Raw genomic sequence first — 23,731 nt, 5'->3', positions numbered from 1 at the left:
ACCCGTGAGCGTTGATTTGTTTGTTTAAAAAAGCGAGGTGAAATCCCAAAAATGCCCCCTTCTACTTTATTCCCTATTTCCATCTCACGGGAAAACTTGTCGCCCAACCCCCACGCACCCTATTTTCTAATTTTTTTATTATAATTTTGGTCTTCTAATATTTCTCATTAAATACCTTAATTAATTATGGTTTTATTTAAATTTTGTTTTTGTAATAAGTCAAAGAACTAAATTATTGGTTTTAATAGCCCATTTATTAGTATTTTTTTCAAGAAAAAAACAAAATATAATTTCTTAATTGACTCCATTTTTTATTAAGAAAATTTAATTTAATTTCAATTAATAACATAATTTTTTATCTCAACTTTTTTTATTAATAAAATTTTATATCATTTCAAATAATTTGTTAATTTTGGTATTACAACTCTTTCATTTATGGTGCATTTAATAGGTCAAAAGCATGAAGTAATGACTGTTATCTAATTTTTTAAAAAATAAAAAAATAAAAAACAAAAGACAGTTTATTTGACTTTTGGAAATCTTTGAAATAGAAAACAAAAAAAAAAAAAATCCAAATTCTGTATACATTTTTTTTAAAAAAATTTTCGTAAGAATAAAAAAAACAAGAAATAGAGTTTTTTTTTTTTCTTTTTTTAATTACAATTCGAAGACAAATTTTAAACAATGTGCTTATATTTTTCAAACCCAATAATAATAAATTTGAAAAAAAAAAACAAAAACAACCTGGAAATCTAAAAAGAATTCAATATTGTTTTATTAGTTTTTAATACCATAATAATCAGACAACCCAACCATTTTGTAGCTTTCTTTTTTAAAAAAAAACATTAATTATTATTTAATAATTAGCACACAGTTTAAAAGAAATGTTATAAGCAAAACGGCACCGTTCGGTTAAAATAATGCTGAAAGGGCATTTTGGTCAAATAAATAAAAGCATGGGCCGTCGTGGTTGTCGCCGTCGCCAGCAGTGGCTGTCTTGCCAAATCCGCCAATCAGAATGAAAAGAAAAATGAATTAATCATTTTTATTAAAAACAAAAATGAAAAAAAAAAAGCGCTCCGACTCCCGATTCCGATGTAACGTCTATATATCTATAGCCCTTTTCTCTCTGGTTCATCTGAGTTTTCAATGGCCTTTTAATTGGCCGAGGCCACAGCGGGGGACTCAATCTCTACCTTCGCAGCAATGGCTGTTAATCACTGTCAGGTAATTGGTATTTCCCGTAGATTTTAGTCGCAAGTTCCAATTAGCACTATAGTTTACGGCTCGTTAATTTGGTTTCTCCGATCGTATTTCACTCATTTCTTTTGTTTGATTCGAAATGAGAGTCTGGAGATTCGTTTTCGTTTAGGCCTTGTAAGTCTGTAATCTATGTATGCATTTTGATTTAGCCGCCGCTTTTGATAATGCATTTACCTTTTGCGTCTCTTTCCAGGCTGCAACTCTATCAAATGGAGTTCACGTTCAAGAAAAACTTGCGAAAGTTACTAGATTCGACGAGGCGGAGCGCCATAGTTCTTTAGGTATTTTTATTAATTACATTTTGTTTGTTCAGTTTTAGACTTCCAGTTGTGCATGTTACTGATAAATAATTGTTATCGCCGTTCAGAAATTTTGCCAAGTCTCTTTGAGAAGGCTTCGTTCCCCTCTCAAGATTCTTTGGTAAGTTTGATTTTATGGTTCATTGATTTTCCACTATATTTTGGTCTTCTTTCTCTCTATTAGTGGTAATGACTTGATGGAGCTCAGTTTTTTTCTTCTTTTGGACATGGCGCTGAGACCATTGCTATATGCAGAAGAATACAATTAGGCAGATGTATTTATTTAAGAATTTTATGATAGTAGCCTATATGATTTTTTTTTTTTTTTCTCATCTGAACGAAACTAGGAAATAATACATTTCGATTTTTAGCTAATCGATTATTAGTCAATTATACATCAAATCACTGACTAGCTAACTTTAATTTCATGTAATTATTATCTTAATTTTACCATGTTGGTTACCTTTTATTTTCTAAAGCAATGTTGGTTACTTTTACAATAGTTAATTATGGTTGAATATTTTTCTTAGTTTTTTTTTTCCTTAAAAAGAACTATCATTCTGTAAAAAGCAAAAAGAAATCAACCCACCCACAAAATTCCCTTACAACTAACAGGCAATTCTCCTACTTTTGTTGTATTCCTTTGCCCATAACCATTAGTACCAATCAGATTATTCTCCTATTCGAACATAGTTGGCTTCGCCCCGTATTTGTCCGTGTAGTCTATTTCCATTGAATTTGTTTGTATTACAACTAATCAATATAAAGGTTTTTTTTTTTTTTTTTTTTTTTCAGAAAAAAAATTTGTTTTGTAACAAATCCTACTTATTTGTTGTATCGTTCTCTTTTTCCTATTTGGCATTTGAAATAATACTCGACTCTGTAACTTTTTGCCTTTTTGTTTCTTTTTTTCTTGTTGGGAAGAAATTTACTGCAGTTGAAGATTCACACTGTACTAATTTTTATTTTTTTAACGGTTCTGTATATATCTTGAAAATTTCTTTTAAATAATCTTTATTTGTTCAGGCCCGTGATTCTTCTGGCTTTTCAAGTACCGAGGAATTCGACAACAGTCCAGATTGTGATCCACATTTAGCTTTTCTCAGCTTCCTGGAAGTTACCCATCCAACAAATAGTAAGATGTCATTGGCAACTTCAGATGCCAGCTTGACTTGCCAGAACGTTATTGACATACATGTGAATGGTGGAGATGCTTATTCCTCGTGCATAGTAAATATTGATATTGACAAGGACAAGCTCAAAACACCTAAATCTTGTGAAGGAACTTTTGAAAGTTTGAAAACTGAAAATACTTTATTGGTAAGTGAACTCATTTATTTACACATGTTGTAGAGTTGGGGTCTCCTTAAAAACAAAAAAGAACTAAAAGTAAGACCAAAGATGGATTCGTGATCCTAAAATAAATTAATAATAGTGTGGGCAGAAATCAGCTTAATATTGCCACACGTGTATGAGTTAATAGTTACACACTGAAATGGTTTTTCTTGTGATCGTCTGTATTGTGACGTACTTTTCATCTCTTACAGCGAATAGAGAAGGTATTGCAGAGACAGTCCAGCCTTAAAATGGGTGTGAAACTTGTGCATTATTTGTTAGACCATGGACTAATGTTACTGAGGTTCTCGTCCAAAGGTATGATTATCTATCCTTCACCAGGGTAAAAACTTTCTTTGTTTTTTTTGTAAAAACTATCTTGGTGGTTGGGGCTAGTTTCTGTACATCATGACTTATCCCAATTGTCTAAGAGACAAGTGCCTAACTCGGGAACACCTAGGTTCAAGAACCTTATAAGACATTTAATATTTTGACAGGTTGGACCATTGCTTGAGGTCTTCACCTCATGGATATTCAGGATTTATATTTTCTTCTTTTGTGGTGTACCTATGCCTATCCATTGAACAATAGATGACATGTCTCTTCTGACTTTGATTTTATCCCCTTGAAACTAACTACCATAAGAAGCTTGCCTGAATGTCTTGTAAACAATAATATGACTTAGAGGAGATGAGTTCAAGCCACCTTAGTTACCTACTTAAGATTTATTACTTATGAACTATTTTGGTAACCAAATGTAGTATGCTCAGATGATTGTTCAATATATTAAAATTGAAAAAGGAGACCGAAATTGCACCAGTGCAAGAGCAGCAAGAGCTGGCAAACTTGATGATGTCTTGAATGTTTACCACTAAATTTTGAACTTTTATTTCTTGTGTTTGATTTAACAGAAAAATCAGGGACCGAGAGGGTTCATGATACGCCAAACAACAGGTGGAGAAAATATAAACGTGCCGCTTCATTTGATTCAAGAAAGATAGTTATTCTCTTCTCAGTATTGTAAGTACCCAAGTCTCAAATCTTTTTAATTTAAACCCAGTCCCAATACTGCGTATAATTTTGGGCCTTTAAGTAGCTGCACACCATTACAAAAGAATACAGTTCATCTTTGGAAATTTCAGAACATAAGTGGCTTTTACCGTAGTGCTATTTGCTGTAGATCCTTTGCATTTTATGATTTGAACATGTCCTTTCAATAACTTCGTCAAATAATTTTCGCTTCCTATTACACATCCCATCTGTTAACTCTACTGACCCTTTGAAGAAAGTGCCTTTAAATATTTAAGAGTACTTTTAAATATTCTTAAATCTCTTGATAAGTTCTGTAAATTGTTTTTTAGCACTTTAGAATATTTTCCTTTTTTCCTTTTTTTCTTTTTCTTTTTCTTTATCTTTTTTCCAGAAAATAATGATTTTTTTTTATATGACTTTCATCCAGGCAGAACGACAGGATCCAGTTTTAGTAGTGCCAAAACTGTTTCATACATAGGATATTAATGCCGCTCTATTTTTTAAATAAATAAACCCAAAAGTAACACTAGAAATAATGATTCTTTAATATCAGATTTGTTTTAATTCCTTTTTTGTTTAATTACAGATCAAGCTTGGGAACCTTGATATTGATATATTTGACTCTGAGAGTAAGGCAGCAGAGTGATGGATCTGTTGCTATGTAACAGTTTTTGGTCTCTGGTTTTGTATCGCTCTTCTCCTTTGCCTTTCTAGTCTCTTAAAATAGCTTGTTTTTAATGTTTATCTCCTCATAGAACACACTTTTAGGCACGCGACTGTTATTATTTGTACATAAGTGTATTCCAATTTAGGGTTGCCTTAGGAAATGATCAATAGTGAATGTGTTGTGGCATTGGGATGATAGGAATGTTGGTAAAAGTACTGATGTTAATGAAAAATTATGAAAATTCAGAAATTTGTTGGCAAGTATTTTTATTCTTGTATAGATATAGATATTAATGGTGCAGCCGCCAAGTATTGTTATTGTTTTAGTATTGAAATTACATAATATCAGGTATGTTTCAACCAGAACTTCAATTAAATTGAAACTAAGTGAACCAAAAAGATGTAGTTTGATCTTTCTTTTCAATCATTACCGTATCTGAAGGTGTTGTTTCATAGGGATATCTACTACCAGATACGTTTTTACTAAAATATGAGCATTTATACATTCACTTCCTTATTAGAATGTCACCTCTATTATTACTCTCTTTTTTTTTTTCTTTTTTTTTTTGAGACCTTATTAGAATGCAGTTAGAAGTGGCATTCCAGTGGACACCTGTTTTTCTTAATGAATTAAATTACAAATTACAAATTTAAACTTGTAGTTTCTTTGATAAATATTTGATCTTTTATTTTAGGTATTTAAAAATAAGGTCAATAAATATTACTTCCATTTATGAGTTAATAAATATTACTTCCATTTATGAGTTAATAAATATTACTTCCATTTATGAGTTTTCTTGTTTTGTTTACTTTTAATATGTATTAAGAGGTCAAGTTATTTTTGTATTTTGAAAGTTGACTAAGAATTATGTTTTTTTTTTAATAACGACCAAACTCATAGAGAATTTATGAGAAAATAAGTACCATTTTCGGAAAAAAAAAAAACAAAATAAAAAAATAAAATAGTCAGACTTACCTTTCAAAATTTGGCTTGAATTTTAAAATATATTTACATATATAACATTGGCACTATTTATAGGCTTAACTTTCAAATACAAAAGAAAAATTAAAATAATAATAATAATAAACTAAATGGTTATAAAAAATAAAGATTTTTTTTTTTTTTTTAATATGAAAACAATTTGGAGAAAAAAAATTGATTTGAGAATATGAATCATGCTAGAAAAGTTGACTACAACACAAGCAATAGAGACTAATTTCACAATTTATTAAAATACGAGAGCTAAATCTGAACATTTTGAAAAGGGCTAAAATAGAACAAATTAGGATCAAAATTGTTTAAGAAAAAAAAAAGGATAAAGAAAAAAAATACATTTGTCAGTGTTGAGACAAAACAAAACGAATGAAAAAGAAAGACTTCAAAGACATGGTGATGGCAGTAGCTGCCCAGACAAGAAGGCGGCATTTGGCTTACAATAATAATGTACATCGGACATCATACATCCATTGGTTGAGTCATTGTAGACGTAGATGAAATAAGTATGGTCATATCATTACCAACATTCCTCATCTCCCTCATAATATCAATCTCCCACCACAGTCCCTGATAATGATACAATAAATGATTGAGCATTTCCATGGACCCTCTTTTAACGAACGCTCCCACCGCAGCCACATACTTGCTTCTCTTGCATTTATTTTCCCTTTTGAGCTGACCCCAGTTTCAAATCACACATGAAATCCATCAGAGAAAGAGAGAAACAGAGATCAAAACAGGAGATACAGCTAGTCAGAGAGACAGAAAGCAACCATGAACTTGAAGTCTCTTACTGGAATACAAAATCCCGACACTAATTTGGACGGAGCCGAGCAGGTTCACGACCAGAGGATAGTGATTCCAGACCAATTTATCACCGGAGAAGATTGCATCAACAGGAAAGATCAAGCATGGTAGAACCTTGAGTTCATTTTAGAATCTTGATTCATGGAATGGAATAGGGCCTTCTCTCTGAATACTGTCCATTTAGTGTTTTGAATACAATCTTTTCTCTGGTTTCCCCCTTTGCAGGTTTATTACCACTCAGTTCCCAACAGATTTGATAGTTCAAGTTCAAGACATCACCTTCAATGTTCACAAGGTAATTAACTATATCCAAGTAAGCTCAAACTACAATGAAATGCAGCAAAAGTAGCAGACATCCTTTTCTATTTCTCAAATTGCTTCCTCGCCTAAAACTAAAATGTATTAGCTCATTCTAATTTCTAGTTGCTCAATAATAAATGAAGATGAAAGAGCTTTCTTGAAACAGTACACATTGATTTCGAAATGTGGCTACATAGGCCGAATGGAACTTCAATCCTCAACCTCCACTCAGGGTTACGACCTAAAGCTTGAAAACTTCCCAGGTGGATCAGAAACATTTGAAATGGTTATCAAATACTGTTATGGTTTCCCAGTAGACCTGAACTCGAGCAATGTAGCGTCATTAAGATGTGCATCAGAGTTTTTGGAGATGACAGAAGAATTTGAAGATGAAAATCTAATCTACAAGACGGAGTCCTTCCTCACATTTGTAGTCCTTCCATCATGGAAAGAATCACTAACTGTTCTCAGAACTTGTCAGAGTCTCTCTCCATGGGCTGAGAATCTTCAAATTGTGAGACGGTGCTGTGACTCAATAGCCCGGAAACTCTCTAGAGAGAACATAACAGGAGATTCAGACTGTGAAGATGGGTGGTGGTTAAATGATTTAACAACACTTCGGATAGACTACTTCACAAGAATTATAACTGCAGTAAGGGCCAAGGGTATAAAGCCAGAGATTATAGGTCAAAGTATTGAGCACTATGCAAGGAAGTGGGTGCCAGGCATTGGAATGGAACCAGGACTAGGAAAATATACACAGGACAAAAATGTCCTGCAAGTAAGTATTGTGAGTGGTAGGAAAGATGAACTCGGAATCGGATACAACGAGGAACATAAAGCTATTATTGAAAGCTTACTAAGCATACTACCTCCTCAAAGAGAAGCAGTTTCGTGCAAGTTCTTATTGCAGATGCTAAAGATGGCAAGGGTGTGTTGTGCATCAGCAGCTTTGATTTCGGAACTAGAGAAAAGAATAGGAATGGTGTTGGAGGATGCGAATGTGATTGATATTCTAATTCCTAATCAAACAAATAATGAACATGGAAACTTGCCAAAGTAAGTATTGTTGTTAGAAGCTCAGCACATACCAATTAGAAGTCTCCAACGCTAATCAAATTCACTAACTTGTTTTTTCATCCATGAATTGCTCCTCAGTGCACAAGAAGAACGCACTATGCATGACATAGAAGTAGTGCAAAGGCTCCTAGAATATTACTCACTGTTTGAACAGCAACAGCAGCAACATAGAAATGGGAACTCTAATGTGTGTAAACTCATAGACAATTACTTAGCTGAACTTGCGAGAGATCCAAACTTCTCCATCACCAAGTTTCAAACATTAGCCAAATCATTGTCAGAAAATGCAAGGCGTTGTCATGATGGATTATACAGAGCCATTGACACCTACCTCAAGGTTGCATATTGATTATCGTGTTCTTAGTCATTTTGTCATTTGAAGCAATTTATATCAGCTTGGAAGGATAGAAGAAATTTCACTTTAGAGACTTACAGACTATTCTCCTCTGCAGACCCGTCCTTTATTATCTGAGCATGATCGGAGAAGGCTCTGCAAAATCATGAATTGTGAGAAACTTTCGCTTGATGCGGGTGTGCATGCTGCACAAAATGATCGACTGCCTCTAAGAACTATAGTTCAGGTGACACTATATAAGCCCTATAAATTAGTACAATCTAGTTAAAATCCCAGCAACAAATCTACATTATAGAATTTAATTAAAAGAGCAAAGAAAGATAAGAAAGTGTGAAGTTATAATCGCATAACATATACATATGGCTGAAGAATTAGTTGCTACTTGAACTTGAACTCAAACCTTCAACAGATTCAAAAACCAGAACATAAAGGTTGCCCATAGGATCTCGAATGGTAGACAAAAAGAAATATAGCTTATAAGAACCAACTGCCCTTATTTCTCGACAAAGACAAAAGCTTTGTCAGAAATACAATATACTGCATACCAGATCTTCAAACAAGGTTTAATTTATGATCATCAACAAAAACCATCTTCACTGAGCCCCATTCCCAACTCCTCATACATTATTATTAATGATCCTCCATGCATTCTCTCTTTCATAACACTACTAGAAATACCTATTTATGTTCCATTGTAATACTAATACAATTGGCAGTCAGAACCCGAAAATTAGAGAGATATAAGAAGACTACAATATCAGATTTCTATATCTTTTCGTTTATATATATTCAATGGCGGCAGTAGTCAATAGGCCAGCGTCAAAGACCAAATTTATACAATAAACAACAATCAAACGACACAGTAAAACAAACAGAATAGGTCCATCTCAGTCAATAATTGGAGTCTCAGCTCTAAGAAATTCGGACATACAAGTAGCCAGTCAATAGTTTAGAGTTCTAAGTGGTACTCACAATACTTCTGAGTGAATATGCAGGTTCTGTTTTCAGAGCAAGTGAAGATGAGGTCAGCCATGCAAGAGAAGGAGAAAGCACCCAGTAGTGATAATTCAGTTGAGGATGGAAACCCTTTATCAACAGACAGAGAGATTAAAAACCTCAAGGAAGAACTTCAGAGCGTGAAGACACAGATGGCAGGGTTGCAACGTGACTACTCGGAGCTGCAACAAGAGTATGAAAAACTAAGCAACAAGCAGAAAAATGTAGCAGGTTGGGTATTTGGTTGGAAGAAGATAAAGAATTCTTTCCAAACAAGAGTTGATGGAGATGAACCTGCCCAGCGTAGATCCAGCAGGCTTAGTTCTCGAGTGAGCTTAAGAGATAGATTATCAATGACCTGAAGCCTTGGAATAAGAGAATCCTCTAAAAGCTAAATAATTCAAAGAAGTTGCTATTCCACGTTTTTAATATTGTTCACCGTGCAGAATGCAGACAATGTATCCTTTCTTTAATTTTTCTTTCTCATGAGAATATCCTTTCACCAAGAACAAGAAAAATGATAGAAATTGGATTCGTTATATTGAAAAGTTATAAGGTAGACAGATAACAATAGCCACTAGTACCCTCTGCAGCGAGAACGAAATTTATCAGAAAAATTACTACTACGCATTCAGCTTTTCATACAGCATGTGGTGGAATGTGTAAACTCATTATAACCACAACATTGCTCAAATATTTGATGAAGAACCCAGAACGCATTCTGGAATTATGCAAGTAGAATCTACATAATACGTGGGAATAGTACAAACACAACTCTAACTTCTTTATTGATTTAAGCGACAATACAGAACGTCCTCCAGCAATACGTCCCATAAGAGAGCCAACAAGAATTCATTTCATAATTAGAAAATCAAACACTTATCATTAGGCTCCATTTCGTTTAGAAGAAACAAAAAATCCAAAACAAATCCCAATTACGAAGTAATTGGTATACATTTCTTCAAACTACCTACCGGACCTCATGCTACTCCAAGGAAACTTAGTTGATGGTTCAACAGCTTCAGCGCCGCCAATTCGTCGGCGGCCTCTATCAGCAAAACCCTTGTAAGTTTTGAGTCCCACTGCTTCCTTTTCATGCAGCCAATGCCGCTTGGCCTCTCCCTCTTCAACAATGCTGGACTTAGACTGTTTATTCATATTCCTCTTGTCCTCCTCTATAATCCGGATGGGGTAGACGTCCGGAGAAATTGACAAGGGATTCCTGAGAGTAACATAGGCCTTCTTGTAATCAGGCTTTGCAATCAAAAGCCCTCCGCGCTTCTTCTTCTTACCATCCATGTTGAGAGTTCGAACTTTATCGACCTCAAAGCCGTAGAGGCTCTCGAGAACGCGCTTGATTTCGATTTTGGAAGCAGAAGGAATGGTTTTGAGAGCAATTTCAGTGATGTTGGTGAAGGAAGTTGGCATAAGAAGTTTGATTGGAAGATTTGCGAAGTGAACAACTCTTCTTCCGAGTCTGCTTACCATGTTCTTGGCTTTCTTAGCTTATTCAGAAGAATCGAAACCGAACTCTCCAAAAGTGCGAACCTCTGGGAAATGGAAACGAAAGCTTTGTACTGCGTCCGGTAAAGAACCGGGCTGGAGCCCCGATCATTGAAGCCCATTAAAGCCCATTACATTTCGGCAGTGTACATATTTATTGGAGAGAGAAAAAAGAAAAAGGAAAAAGTTCGAATTTAATTATTTTAGGTTTAATCCCTAAAATTTAAAATATATATATATATTTTTTGGATTTCCATTGTTATTTTTAAAAATTATTTAATATATGGATAGTGAGGTTTAAAAATTATTTGATGTAAGTGTATATTAAATTGAAGCCTAGTAAATTTTATTGAGTGAATTTTAAATATCAAAATATTAATCTTTCAAAATACGAACACTAAACTGTAATTATAACCCCTATCTTAATAATAGCAAAGAAGAAGGTAAATATTTTCCACATAAAATTATAAATTTAGGGATGTTTTTGAAAAGAAAATTGTGATAAATATATGGGTAAAAATTTATACTAAAATATAATATAATAACATCCGAGAGAGGTTTATAATATTTATTGAACTTCAAGCAAGATTTAAATTAAAAAAAAATACAATAATGATAAATTTCATTAAAAAATTTGATATGCAATTTTATTTCTCACTCTACGCAATTCACCTCAATGATCAACCATGTTAAGTTTTTCATTCTTTATAATATGGAATACATCGTGACATTGACAGAATGAGAAATATAAATCAATCAATAAACCATAACATGTCTGTATTCAAACATTCATGATCAAAGAGTTATCTTTGATTTACATTTCGTTCCTATGATTGACGATATTGTTGAAAAAATTGAAGTAACATTGAATGACCTACTACACTACAACGTAAGACGTATGAATCGTTGGAATGAGCGAAAGGTGCAGGAAGAAAATGAAGGGGAAAGTAATTCCTGACCTGGCTTTGGAGTGGAAGCTATCTTCGACTGCTTACAGCTTTGCCTTTGCTCAAATCTGAGAGTTCCTCGATCAACTTCCGCTCGTCGCTGCTCAGCTTCTTCGGGATTTCAACCTGCACGCGAACTAATTGATCTCCCCTCATATTCCTCTTATTTAGGAGCGGAACTCCTTTCTTCGACATCACAAGTGTTGTATTTGGCTGTGTCCCAGCAGGGATTTTCAAATCAACCATCCCATCTACTGTTGGAACCTTAATGGTAGTGCCCAATATGGCATCTATGTACGACACTTTGCAACTGTACAAGATATTCGTATCCTCACGTTTAAGCACGGGGTCGGGTGCAACTTCAATAATAACGAAGAGATCCCCTGGAGATCCACCTCGCCTTCCTGCATTCCCTTCATTTCTAACTCTTAGACGGCTACCAGCATCAACCCCTGCTGGAACTTTTAAACTTATCCGCTTTGTTCTCCGTACTCGCCCATCCCCAGAACATGTGTTGCAAGGCGTGGATATTTCCCCAGCACCACCACATGAAGAGCAAGTCATTACCTGCTGGAAGACTCCTAGAGGAGTCCTTGCAGACGAGATGACCTGCCCTTGACCACCACATGTGCTACATTTAGTTGGTGTTGTTCCAGGTTTAGCGCCAGATCCTTCACAAGTTCCACAGCTCTCCAGTCTGCTAATCTCGATCTCCTTTTCGACACCAAAAACAGCTTCCTTGAAGTCCAACACAAGATTGTAATACTCATCTTGTCCATCAACTGCACTACTCCTCGAACCTCTGCCTCCCATGCCCATACCACCCATGCCCTCGAATAAGGACTCGAAGAGATCAAAAGGATTGCTGAAATCCTGAAGAAGCGTAGACAAACACAGGACTCAGGGCAAAGGAAATTTCATAAACATATTTTTCATATTACCATTAGAGAATTACTTACCCCCATGCCCATACCAGAACCTTTAAGGCCAGCCTCTCCATATCTATCATAGAGTGAGCGTTTTTCATCATCGGACAAGACCTGGAACAAGTAAATTGCTGGTATATTAGTTATCATAGGTCACAATTCTAAATTTTTAAATGTAAAAACAAACATGAGCTATAAGACTCTTACTTCATAAGCATTACTAATTTCCTTGAATTTTTGTTCAGCCCCAGCCTCTCTGATAGAGCAGGAAAGAACTGGTCATAAAATACATATTATACAAATACACTGAACCCACTGCCGAATAAGAAAATAAAGAATAACTAAGAACTAAGATTGGACTAACAAGACTAAAGTGGATCTTGTCATGTCTATTATAATCAGTACTGTTGCATAGTCTTTTCATCCATAAAATCAGTCGACTTACTTGTTCACATCCGGATGGTAACTCCTAGCAAGCTTCCGATAAGCTGAAGAACACAAAACCACGCCAATTGTGATAAGATAATATATAAAGGATGAGAAAATCTAGGAGCATTACTTAAGTAAATGCAATAGATAACAAATCAAAATATACGTTAGAAAAAGTCAGCTTCAGACTCACGTCTAGAATGTCTTGGTCCACCAAGAACATAATCGCCTATCATTTGCTTCTAATGGGCTTAAGCACCAATATAGCACCTTCCACGGTTTGAATACATTAACTATTCTTTTTAATAGGTGGCATTCGTTCTTCCTAAAAAAATTAGTTATTATTTGGAAGAACCTTATCCTTTCACCCTAACATAATCTAAGCAAAACTTTTTTTTTCTCTCATTGTCACAAATACAAATGCATGCGAGGCTTTGTTCAATGAGAGACAATATGTATTGTGTAGATTCCTCGAGTAGAATACAGATAGCCATGATCCCTAGTGTAGAACATGATAAAAATTATGATAGGGTGATTATTAAGACCACATCAGTTATTAGTTGGAGTGTGAGGTCAATTTGTTAGCACGAGGGATTGTGAGGGAACTAAGCTTCTCAATCGTTTAGTAATCCTTGGTAATTGTTTCCTTCAAATATCAAACATCAAAACCAAAAAAATTGTTGAACATCCGAGTAAAAGGTAAATACCACTTTTAATTTCAGATTTACTGGCGTTTTTGGACACCCCAAGGACAGAGTAATAATCCTGCAAATTAATAAACAAGCGTTATTTTGAAAATAAATGCAGAACAAAATCTCTCTTTTTTTTTTTTTTTTTTTTTTTTTGGGGGGGGGGGNTTTTTTTTTTTTTTTTCTTTTTTTTGGGGGGTGGGGGAGGGAGAAACAATTTTACGCACACTATCTGCTCTAACGACAAGCAACCCGCCCCTCCGTCGATGTGAAGTTTGTGAGGATGATCTTGTGTCAAATAGAACACTCAAGGAACCCCTAGAGAAGAAGCTTGAGCTTACTGCTGCTATGTTGCTGACCCTGCTTGTGACACTAATGTCAAAAAATAAATTAATCTTGTGCATTTTTACTCAAATTATGTGGTTGTTTTTAAACCAATTATATTGTTTATTTCCGAAACAGTTTCACAAATCCTAAATCTACAAATATGAATCCAGTTCACTGCTCAAATAACACAGTGTAAGACTTGAGACATCAGAAACCAAGTAGACCAGTTAAGCAACTCCATCACATAAGACCTTTTTTTTTTTTTTTTTTTTTGGTAGAATCTAACCAAAATGGCTGTCTCATTTCAAATTTACTAGCAATCTGCTAGGAAGAAGAAATAGGCACACTGAGAAACCTCTCAAGTGATTTATAGAATAGCTACGAATGGAAATTGAAAACAAAAAAAAGGAGAGAAAGCATGGAAAACTTACCCATATTGGATTGGGGATATCTTATTTGTTGAAGGTCTTAGCATGCACTGAGGAGGAATGCCCCATTGAGCAATTGATGTACTTCCACAAGGTACAATGGCCATCGAAACCATGATGAGCAATGTATAAGTTAAACAAAAAGCTACGTACTCTTGATTGGATTCTGCAATTTAACAACGTAAACATGAGTTCTTCCACTTAACACAGAGATTTCACATAACCCGAACATTAAACCAGCGCAAAAAACAATTTGCTATACCAACAGACATTTTGATATTCATAACAAGTTCCAATAAAATTACACGATTTAAGGAAAATCTCAAATGGAAAACAACTCTTGAAGCAACTACTATCGTACAGTCTCAGATAACGCACAAGTAGTGTACGAAAAAAATAAACTCCAAAACTGGACGCAATCACGCATATTTGAAAGTAGTGAAGAAACTTCTCATCGTCAATCCTTATAAAAGCCAATACTCGAGACAAAACTTTCTTTCATTCGCAGCATCACATTGTCTTCCTTTTATATGCATTCGTACGCTCATAGAGACATTCATTTCTTTCCCCTCTCCACGAAAAAACAATCTTACATCGGTCATGTTAATGCAAGCCAATCCTCCAGATTCCGAGGAACGAAACGAAAAATCATCCATACTGACTTCAAACACAGAAATTATTCCAACCGAACAAAAATTCAGAGCCGGCCTAGAAACGCTACGCAAAAACGCTAAACTAATATCTCATAAGGTTTTTCCTAGGAAATGAAAACACATGAACAGAGACAAAAACAATACCGATTAGCATAAAAAGAGCAAAAACAAAAACAAAAACACGGAAGAAAAAACAGGTTAGAATTGAAGAAAACAAGCTACAAGAAGCTAATTCATGAATCAATCGAATAAGGCGTTGTTGGAGAATTGGTATGAAAAAAGAAGTTAGGGCATGAGGGTGGAAATTAATGGAGGAAAAACCTGTTTAGTGCAACGCTTCTGCTCGGAATCTACTTGGAATCTGAGTGGTGCGGCTCTCTGAAATGTATAGAGTCAAGAGAAAAGTGTCGTGGGGCAGAAGAGGCAGAGAGCGGCCTCTACGGTTGCAGGCGAAGAGGGATGAGGTTAAGACTTCTGGAGTAATAAGAGGAGAATTGTCGACATTTCTTTTTCCTTTCCTTTTTTGTATTTTTTTAACCTTTATTTTCCACAGCTTTTCCATCAAATTGGTTTAATCAGCTCAGTTACAACTTGGACCGTATATTTTCTGAATGGGAGGCAAATGTGGACCGTTGGATTGAAGCGTCTAACGGCCTGATCAAGCTTGGCTTGGATTCTTTTTGTTTCCCCTTTTGGAATTTATCTTGCAATAAATACAGCTTTTTTTTTCCAGTAAATTTAATTGCGAGGATAATATATATAACTGACAACAATCCACTTTGCTTAGAAATTATATTCAAAAAATGTATTTTTTGTAAGCATACGTATCATGACTATTAAAATATATATGAACCGCTTAAATTAGAAAAAAAAAAAAAAGAAAGAAAAGAGTATATTTTATTAAATAAAAATTATAAAAACGTATTTGTCCTTGGTGACTTTTTTTTTATTATTATTATTTAATTTAAGAAAGTTTCAATACAATAAAAACTCCAAAGGCTTTATTTTTACAAGCCAGTACCTCAAATATAAGACACAAAATACTTCTTAAGTAACTTATATTTACAAGTTGTATTTTTTTTAATTTAAATAATTTTAAGTACGTTTTTGCCCATTTTTTAAAAAGTAGTGTAATCGGTCAAACTATTAGATAAACTATATAAATAAAAAATTAAAAAACTACAACATGAGAAAAGAGAACACATTTTTTAGATTGAATGTTTTGTCCACCCGTCTTTACTCCATCCAAACGTGTTCTCCTGTAGACCATACAAAAGTGCTAAAGAGGGAGGGAGCTCAAAACAATCAAACTTGAGGTCATTAACATCAATCACAAAGTCATCTGAATATACATTGTAGTATAAAGAAATGGAAACATATATAAGAGAGAGAGTTGCTAGCTCTGTCAAAAACTGAAAGATTATGTTACCAACTGACAAAATTATCAAAGAAACAACTTCGTTCTATACATGAATCCACAATCATTACCTTTCTTAAAGAATCCAATAAAAAAATGCGCTTTGAAATGGGTTTAGTGTTCTTCGCCCTGATCAAACAAATAGAGATCTGATCAACAGGAGAGAAGGCAGAGGATGGTGAAGTCTGTCAATTAGAATTTATGTCAATCCCTTTTTGCTTAAGGTGTTCTTTGGCTTCATCAATGTCCTACACAAAAGGAACTCAGGATGAGATGTTTGTACGTATCTTCCAGTCTGATAGATATGGAAATTCGAAGAAAATTCCAGAGAAAGAGAGAGAGCCTTCTTATTTAGTTCAACAATGCAGGGTGCGGGATTGAACCATTGAGATGGTAATTGGTGCCTTATTCACTAAGTTACTCTAGTATGATATAAAAGTGCAGAGTGAGAATAAGAGGGGGAAATACCTGTTGTAGCAACAGTCCTTCTCTAGGACAAGTTGGAAATGTCATTAGACCGACACCAACCATCAATAGACCATAGCATCCCAGAGAGACAATAAAATAGATGGGTAGCTGGTGTGATAAGACATGTACAGTAAGCATCCTATCGAGAGTAAAATGATGACAATAAATATGAAGGATTTGAGAGCATAATGACTGTTAACTCACCAGCCATGCATGGCCATGTGGTAATATAGATGTTTGCAAGAGGCCAATCCACAACGCTGATATGGCCATCAATAATGTCAAAATCTTGACTATATGCTTCATTGATTGGTGGTGAGAAAAGTAATGCCAAAATCTAAAACTCAAACAAGTAATGAACCAATTACATCTCCCAAAATAGACGTTATTATTAACTAACTGGATCAGACACTGAGCAGCCAACTTTCATACATGCACTCTATATGGCTAAATATGTCTCCACAACTTAAGTTGTGATTCATAAGGCTAAATCATTATAAAACACAATTCAAACACGAGACACGCAATTAGTCCCTAATATGGTATATAAGAATGTTATGATCAAATGAGCTTATCGGAAGCTTGTAGCCTTCTTTTTTTTCTTTTTCTTTTCTTTTCTTTTTTTTTTTTTTTTTTTTTTTTTTTTTTTTTTTTTTTTTTTTTTTGGAAAAAACAAGTTGGCATAAGTTATATGGCAGTAAAAACATAAAGCAACATAATGTTAGATACTTCATCAAAGAAAAAGACATGCATGGTAGCTCTGATGTCTTTTATGTCAAAGTGATACTCATATTCAAACCTCGCGCCCTCATCTCCATTGTATAATCGATAGTTTACCACAAAAATGAAGCAATCATGTGGCTTGAACTCAAAGACACACTTAAAGACAAAATCAACTAGTACAGAACATATTAAATTTCAAAACAACTTCTACTGCCATCAGAGGGGATTTCATAAAAGATTATTTCACTGCTCAGAGTAATACGTTACATGAACTCAAAGCCCTTGCGCAATTTCCCAACATCATTTGGCAGTTCCGTGAATTATTAACCAAAAAAGAGTAAGCACATTGAGAGTTTTGATGCCTGGTAACACCAAACACCAATCAACTATACCTTATTTCATGATAATTTTCTTGCTGGTCGACGCATATTTCAAAATATGCTTCCACTGTCATCAGAGGGGATTTTATAAAAGATTATTTCACAGCTCACAGTAACATCTATATGAACTCAAAGCCCTTGCGCAAATTCCCAACATCATTTGACAGTTCGGCGAATTGTTAAACTAAAAAGAAACGTAAACCAAATGAGCATTTTAAATGAAAATAACACTCGACGTGCGTGGTAGCACCAAACCACCAATCACCCATTCCTTATTTCATGATTATTTTCTTTATGATCTACACGTATTTCAGTCAAACACGAAAATCAAGTGAAAGAATAAGAGATTAATAAAGGAGGAAAACTTACCCAAAGAACAGATCGAGTGAAGATCGTCGGCCGGCAACCAGTAAGCGACTGGAAGAAGGTTAGAGAGAAAGGGGAGCTTAGCGTGAGAAAGGGCAAAATTTAGGGAGAGATGAAAAGAAGGCGAAAAATAAAACCCTAGCAATATGGGAAATCGTGAGGACTGGGAGAGGATGAAGCCACTACCTGAAACGCATATATACCCCCTGATATTGAAAGTATATGTTTTAAGATATATTTAAAGCATATAATTATTTAACACTGAGCAGCCAACTACAATCCGCAAAGTTTATTTACATAATAATTTTCTAGTACAAATTTTAAAAATATTTAAAGTTTATGTATCTCTATTAAGAAATAGATAGTTAATCAAGTCCGACCTGCCGGATTTGAACCAGCGACCTAAGGATGGCTATCTTGGAATCTTCCAACTACAGTCCTCCGCTCTACCATCTGAGCTAAGGTCGGCTATTGAATTATTACTATCAAAATGTGCAAATTTTATTTACGTAATTTTTAAAATACTTATTTGAGCTAAGGTCGGCTATTCAATTGTTACTATCGAATTGTGCAAAGTTTATTTACCTAATTTTTAAGTACAAATTTTAAAATACTCTTAAAGTTTATATATCTCTCTTAAGAAATACATAGATAATCAAGTCCGACCTGCCGAATTCGAACTGGCGACCTAAAGATGGCTATTTTGGAATCCTCCAACTACAGTCCTCCGCTCTACCATCTGAGCTAAGGTCGGCTATTCAATTATTACTATCAAAATGTGCAAAGTTTATTTACATAATTTTTAAAATACTTAAAGCATATATATCTCTCTTAAGAAATACATAGATAATCAAGTCTGACCTGCCGGATTCGACGACTTAAGGATGACTATCTTGGAATCCTCCAACTACAATCCTCTGCTCTACCATCTGAGCTAAGATCAGCTATTGAATTGTTACTATCAAAATGTATAATCAAAATGTATAAAGTTTATTTAAATATTTTTTTAATATATGAGTACGAATTTTAAAATATTTAGTGCATATATATCTCTCTTAAAAATACATAAATAATCAAATTTGACTTGTCGGATTTGAACCAGCAACCTAAGGATGGCTATCTTGGAATCTTCCAACTACAGTCCTCCGCTCTACCATCTAAGCTAAGGTCGGCTATTGAATTATTACTATCAGAATGTTCAAAGTTTATTTACATCATTTTTAAGTACAAATTTTAAAATATTTAAAGCATATATATCTCTCTTAAAAATACATAATATAATCAAGTTCAACACGCCAAATTCATATCAGCGACCTCGACTATTGGATTCGAACCAACGGACTTAAGCCAAGATGGCTATCTTGGAATCTTCTAACTACACTCCTCAGCTCTACCATCTAAGCTAAAGTCAACTATTGGATTGTTACTATCAAAATGTGCAAAGTTTATTTACATCATTTTTAAGTAAAAATTTTAAAATATTTAAAGCATATATCTCTAAAAAATACATAAACAATCACGTTCGACCTCCGGATTTGAACCCACGACCTAAGGATGACTATTTTGGAATCTCTCAATTAGAGGTGGGTTATTAAATTGTTCCTATCAAAATGTGTAAAATTTATTTACATCATTTTTAATTTTTAATATATGAGTAAAAAGTATATAAATTTTAAGAGAATAAAATACATACAACCATATATGTTACCATTTAATCTACATATATTACCTAAAATGATTTAACTATACAATTTATCTATTAAATTCGGTTAAATATTATAAATTCTTAATTTTCTAAACCTTTTTTTTTCTTTGTTTTATTATAATTTTTAGTTTAAATATTACTTGTCTCTCTAAGTATTGGTTTATTTAAAATGTTGGTGAATGCAGTCTATTTCAGTCCTTCAAGAATTTTGTTTTAATTCATTTACTCTAAAAGTTTGTTTTCCAATCACTATTTAACCACAACTTAATATATTTTTGTAAATTTGTATTGGAAAATATGTGTGGAAATTTTATAAACCAAGATCAAAATTATCAAGTGGAAAAAAAGGTATTTTATTTTATTTTATTTTATTTTTTATCGATGACTCTTTTAATAATTTGTTTGCGAATAAACTAATAATTTTATGAAAGAGATATTAAAGCTTATAACCAAATTACAAAGTTTGGTGTACATGATTTGTTTCCTTTTTTAAATTAAAACAAAATATTGTCAAAATAAAATCTGAAAAATCCCTAAAACTACGGAAGAAATGAAATCAAATAATCAATTGAACTAAAGAAGGAAAAAAGAAAACATAAATCGATTAAATTCCACAGCCGTTCGATCGTCGACGGTTACCCACGGTCAAGGTCAAACGGTCTTCATAGCCGTTACCCCCCATCGCTTATTCGGACGCCAGCTGTCTCAGCCCCCCGCCTATTTCACACGGATTATATATATCTCTCTCCCGCAGTCTCCCTCTGTTCTTCAGCACATTCTCGCACTAGAATCAGAGCGCTCCATCAACGGCATTTTTGCCTCGTCCCGGCGATGAAAAAAAGAGGTAATGTAACTTGATTTCAGCCGTTAATTGTGTGGGTTGTTTGGACTTGACTACTATGTTCAGGGTTTGAAATTTTAAGGGCACATTGGCTATTTGGATTTAGGGGTTTATTGGAGAACTTCGTTCCGATTTAGGGTTTCACTGGAGAACTTCAGAGGTTAATCGAAGGATCGTTCTCTTTTTTTTTTTTTTTTTTTTTTTTTTTGCCTATTTTCGATACCTTTTGTATTTTTCGTGGTTTTGATTACGGAGGATTAGGGTGATTTTAGTAGGTTCATTGTTCCCATGGTAACGCGATTATTATCTTTGAACTCTTCGTTTCATTCCCTGTCGTCTTCTATCTCTTCTCTGTGCGGGGATCCGGGGACAAACCTGATATTCAAATTTATATGTTGGCAGAAGAGAGGAGGACGACGAACTCTTATATCATTGAGATTGGTTCCGATAACAGAGAGGGGAAGAACAAAGCAGTTGCTCATGATGGAGTGATTGCTCAGGAGAAAGAAAATCAGTTGGTCCTGTCATTGAGGCCGGTGGGATTTTCGCATCTGCTAAGAATACTGGTATGATTCCAAGCCCAAGGCTATGAAATTGAATTCAAGTTTTTGGGGTCGTAGGAAGTAATTGTTGTTTATAAGTTTATTTATTATTTATTATTTATTATTATTTGTTGGCTGTGAAGATGTGAATTGTAGCTTTAGCTGCTTTAGATGTCACCTCTATTTGTTGGAGCAGGGATTATGTCAGCATTTGACTGCAAGTTCTATTTTGTGATGTTATAGTTTTCAGTATTTGTTTGTCTCTGAATGCTAGTATGCCCAAGTTTCTTACAATAGTATTCCATTTTCTGAACATGCACAGCTTTGCATTTAGATTCATCTAAAAGATCAAGGAAGATGTACTCTTCTCCACTTTTACTTCAATTTCTGCACTAATTAGTCGTAAGGCCCTCATAGTTGAGTTGAGTGGCAGTTTCGAAGCTAGCCAACACATTTGAGGCTGAGGCTGAGGGTATCTTGTTGTTATATGTATTTGTGCACACACTTACCTTCTGGAAAAAATACTGTTGAGATTTTCAAACTAGTCATATTTTATGAGGGATGAAATTTGTTAGATTTCATTTTGTTTTTCAATCATTGGAGTTTTTGAGAATGAGTTTCTAGTTCTGAATTTGTTCTTATAAACATTCCTCTAGGTCATGACGATGAACTATACGAGAGATATATTAGTGTCTGAATCAAATTTTGAGACTGATTTGAGCCTAAGTGTTGAGATATAATATTTGGAAAATATATTATTCTAATTAGTTATAGAATATATCTTAGATATTGTTTATCAGTTAATATTCTTTATTTATGATTTATATATTATTCTAATTAGTTATAGAATATATCTTAGATATTGTTTATCAGTTAATATTCTTTATTTATGATTTGATTAGTAGTATATTTTATTTTATTCTCAATATTTAATTAATTTATATTTCCTTATCGGGAGGTATTAGTTGGTAGCTTGGATTCTATTGAAACATTATGAATATCAATGAGAATACACACCTTCAATTACAATTCTATTTCTCATTATTAACATGGTATCAGAACACCGATCTTGGGATTCTTAAATATCAAAATTTGCTAGGGTTTGGTAAGCCAAACTCTAACTCAATCAGTAAGCCATTAAAAATGAGAAATAGAATTGGGATCGAATGTGGGTATTTTAATGGATATTCATAACATTTAAATAGGATACATGGGATCAAAGGTGGGTATTTTGATGGATATTCATAACATTTAAATAAGGTGGGTATTTTAATGGATATTCATAACATTTAAATAGGATACATGGGATCAAAGGTGGGTATTATGATGGATATTCATAACATTTAAATAGAATACAAGCTACTAACTAGGAAAATATAAACTAATTAAATATTAAGAATAAAATAAAATATACTATTAATCAAATCAGGAAGTTAATAATGAAGTTAAGAATATGAACTGATTACGAATATATAAGATATATTCCATAGCTAATTATTATAATATATTCTCTAAATATTATATCTGACCATCAATTTGTTGAAATCGAAGGTACTTTCTTTGTTCAACTTAATGACTTCTTTGAATTGAAGATCAATGCATAACTGTTTTTTTCCTTGAAAATATCATGCAGAATGGTCCGATTCATGTAAAGTTCATTGTAAACAATTAGGGATGCGTCACACAACCCACTAAGGTAAACCATTGCTTTTACAAAACTCTTATCATTTTATTTACTCGTCAAACTTTAACAAAAATGGTTAATGTTCACTTTTAATGGTTTCAAATTATCCCATATCTCATTGGTTTGATATTATTGCTCATATTTCCTTTGTTATGGAGAAGATTTTGATTCATAACTATGTTGTGAAAATTCAGATGGTAATGGAGGACTGATAGAGATAATAAAGTTTGATGTCAAGGAATCCAACTCTGGTTGCTACTTTCAATACTAAACTAATACTAAACTAGAATGAAGGTTAAAGTTGAAAGGAGTTCATGAGAAAGGAATTAAATTACATTTTCTGTTTTATGACTGTTTTAGGTAGTTAGGAATGTTCTTTATTTTATTTTTAATTAAAGCTTTCATTGAGATCAAGTGAAAGACGAAGAGGAACACTCCATCTCAAGAGGAACCCAATTGACCTAAAAAGGTGCTCCAATCAAGCAAAATAACAACCAAGGGATACATAAAAAAAAAAAAAAAAAGACAAGTGGTGATATTCCTAAGTGAGCCCAATTGACCTAAAAAGGTGCA

The 23,731-nt window shown here is 33.8% G+C and overlaps 5 protein-coding genes, 2 long non-coding RNA genes and 1 other non-coding gene across 10 annotated transcripts; 3 read left to right on the top strand and 5 right to left on the bottom strand.

Moving 5' to 3' along the window:
- The first annotated feature begins 1,098 nt into the window (after window positions 1-1,098).
- LOC111446909 lies at window positions 1,099-4,858 on the top strand. Its single transcript, XM_023085833.1, has 7 exons — window positions 1,099-1,227; window positions 1,457-1,544; window positions 1,631-1,683; window positions 2,589-2,882; window positions 3,110-3,215; window positions 3,809-3,917; window positions 4,516-4,858. The coding sequence occupies exons 1-7, from the start codon at window positions 1,207-1,209 to the stop codon at window positions 4,592-4,594; spliced, it is 750 nt and encodes a 249-aa protein (XP_022941601.1). The 5' UTR covers window positions 1,099-1,206; the 3' UTR covers window positions 4,595-4,858.
- Window positions 4,859-6,068: 1,210 nt separating this feature from the next.
- On the top strand, window positions 6,069-9,847 carry LOC111448048 (BTB/POZ domain-containing protein DOT3-like). Its single transcript, XM_023087498.1, has 6 exons — window positions 6,069-6,506; window positions 6,625-6,694; window positions 6,866-7,758; window positions 7,858-8,116; window positions 8,232-8,360; window positions 9,130-9,847. The coding sequence occupies exons 1-6, from the start codon at window positions 6,367-6,369 to the stop codon at window positions 9,490-9,492; spliced, it is 1,854 nt and encodes a 617-aa protein (XP_022943266.1). The 5' UTR covers window positions 6,069-6,366; the 3' UTR covers window positions 9,493-9,847.
- On the bottom strand, window positions 6,392-9,188 carry LOC111448050. Its single transcript, XR_002711355.1, has 3 exons — window positions 9,107-9,188; window positions 8,213-8,377; window positions 6,392-6,678 (listed from the first exon to the last, which is right to left on the bottom strand). It is a non-coding gene; the product is annotated as an uncharacterized LOC111448050 (long non-coding RNA).
- A 43-nt stretch (window positions 9,848-9,890) lies between the features above and the next one.
- LOC111448049 lies at window positions 9,891-10,696 on the bottom strand. Its single transcript, XM_023087499.1, has one exon. It carries the CDS (start codon window positions 10,616-10,618, stop codon window positions 10,097-10,099), a length of 522 nt encoding a protein of 173 aa, XP_022943267.1. The 5' UTR covers window positions 10,619-10,696; the 3' UTR covers window positions 9,891-10,096.
- Window positions 10,697-11,363: 667 nt separating this feature from the next.
- LOC111447775 (chaperone protein dnaJ A6, chloroplastic) lies at window positions 11,364-15,548 on the bottom strand. 2 transcript variants are annotated; one of them, XM_023087108.1, is made up of 8 exons: window positions 15,354-15,548; window positions 14,383-14,545; window positions 13,852-13,984; window positions 13,643-13,700; window positions 12,952-12,994; window positions 12,714-12,762; window positions 12,540-12,620; window positions 11,364-12,453 (listed from the first exon to the last, which is right to left on the bottom strand). In XM_023087108.1, the coding sequence occupies exons 2-8, from the start codon at window positions 14,493-14,495 to the stop codon at window positions 11,611-11,613; spliced, it is 1,320 nt and encodes a 439-aa protein (XP_022942876.1). In that variant the 5' UTR covers window positions 14,496-14,545; window positions 15,354-15,548; the 3' UTR covers window positions 11,364-11,610. The 2 variants fall into 2 exon arrangements, with proteins under 2 accessions (XP_022942876.1, XP_022942875.1); XM_023087107.1 differs by having other exon boundaries at window positions 13,852-13,996; window positions 15,354-15,546.
- Window positions 15,549-16,324: 776 nt separating this feature from the next.
- LOC111446935 (dolichol-phosphate mannose synthase subunit 3-like) lies at window positions 16,325-18,579 on the bottom strand. 2 transcript variants are annotated; one of them, XM_023085866.1, is made up of 5 exons: window positions 18,390-18,579; window positions 18,033-18,204; window positions 17,122-17,254; window positions 16,918-17,025; window positions 16,325-16,697 (listed from the first exon to the last, which is right to left on the bottom strand). In XM_023085866.1, exons 2-5 carry the CDS (start codon window positions 18,092-18,094, stop codon window positions 16,638-16,640), a joined length of 363 nt encoding a protein of 120 aa, XP_022941634.1. In that variant the 5' UTR covers window positions 18,095-18,204; window positions 18,390-18,579; the 3' UTR covers window positions 16,325-16,637. The 2 variants fall into 2 exon arrangements, with proteins under 2 accessions (XP_022941634.1, XP_022941635.1); XM_023085867.1 differs by lacking the exon at window positions 18,033-18,204.
- Window positions 18,580-18,760: 181 nt separating this feature from the next.
- TRNAY-GUA lies at window positions 18,761-18,854 on the bottom strand. Its single transcript has 2 exons — window positions 18,818-18,854; window positions 18,761-18,796 (listed from the first exon to the last, which is right to left on the bottom strand). It is a non-coding gene; the product is annotated as a tRNA-Tyr (tRNA).
- Window positions 18,855-20,834: 1,980 nt separating this feature from the next.
- LOC111447668 lies at window positions 20,835-23,651 on the top strand. Its single transcript, XR_002711308.1, has 4 exons — window positions 20,835-20,935; window positions 21,335-21,498; window positions 23,108-23,170; window positions 23,353-23,651. It is a non-coding gene; the product is annotated as an uncharacterized LOC111447668 (long non-coding RNA).
- The last annotated feature ends 80 nt before the right edge of the window (window positions 23,652-23,731 follow it).

The sequence above is a fragment of the Cucurbita moschata genome, unplaced genomic scaffold (genome assembly GCF_002738365.1).
Source record: "Cucurbita moschata cultivar Rifu unplaced genomic scaffold, Cmos_1.0 Cmo_Scf00009, whole genome shotgun sequence".
Lineage (NCBI taxonomy): Eukaryota > Viridiplantae > Streptophyta > Magnoliopsida > Cucurbitales > Cucurbitaceae > Cucurbita > Cucurbita moschata.
This window is presented reverse-complemented; position numbering and strand designations above follow the sequence as displayed.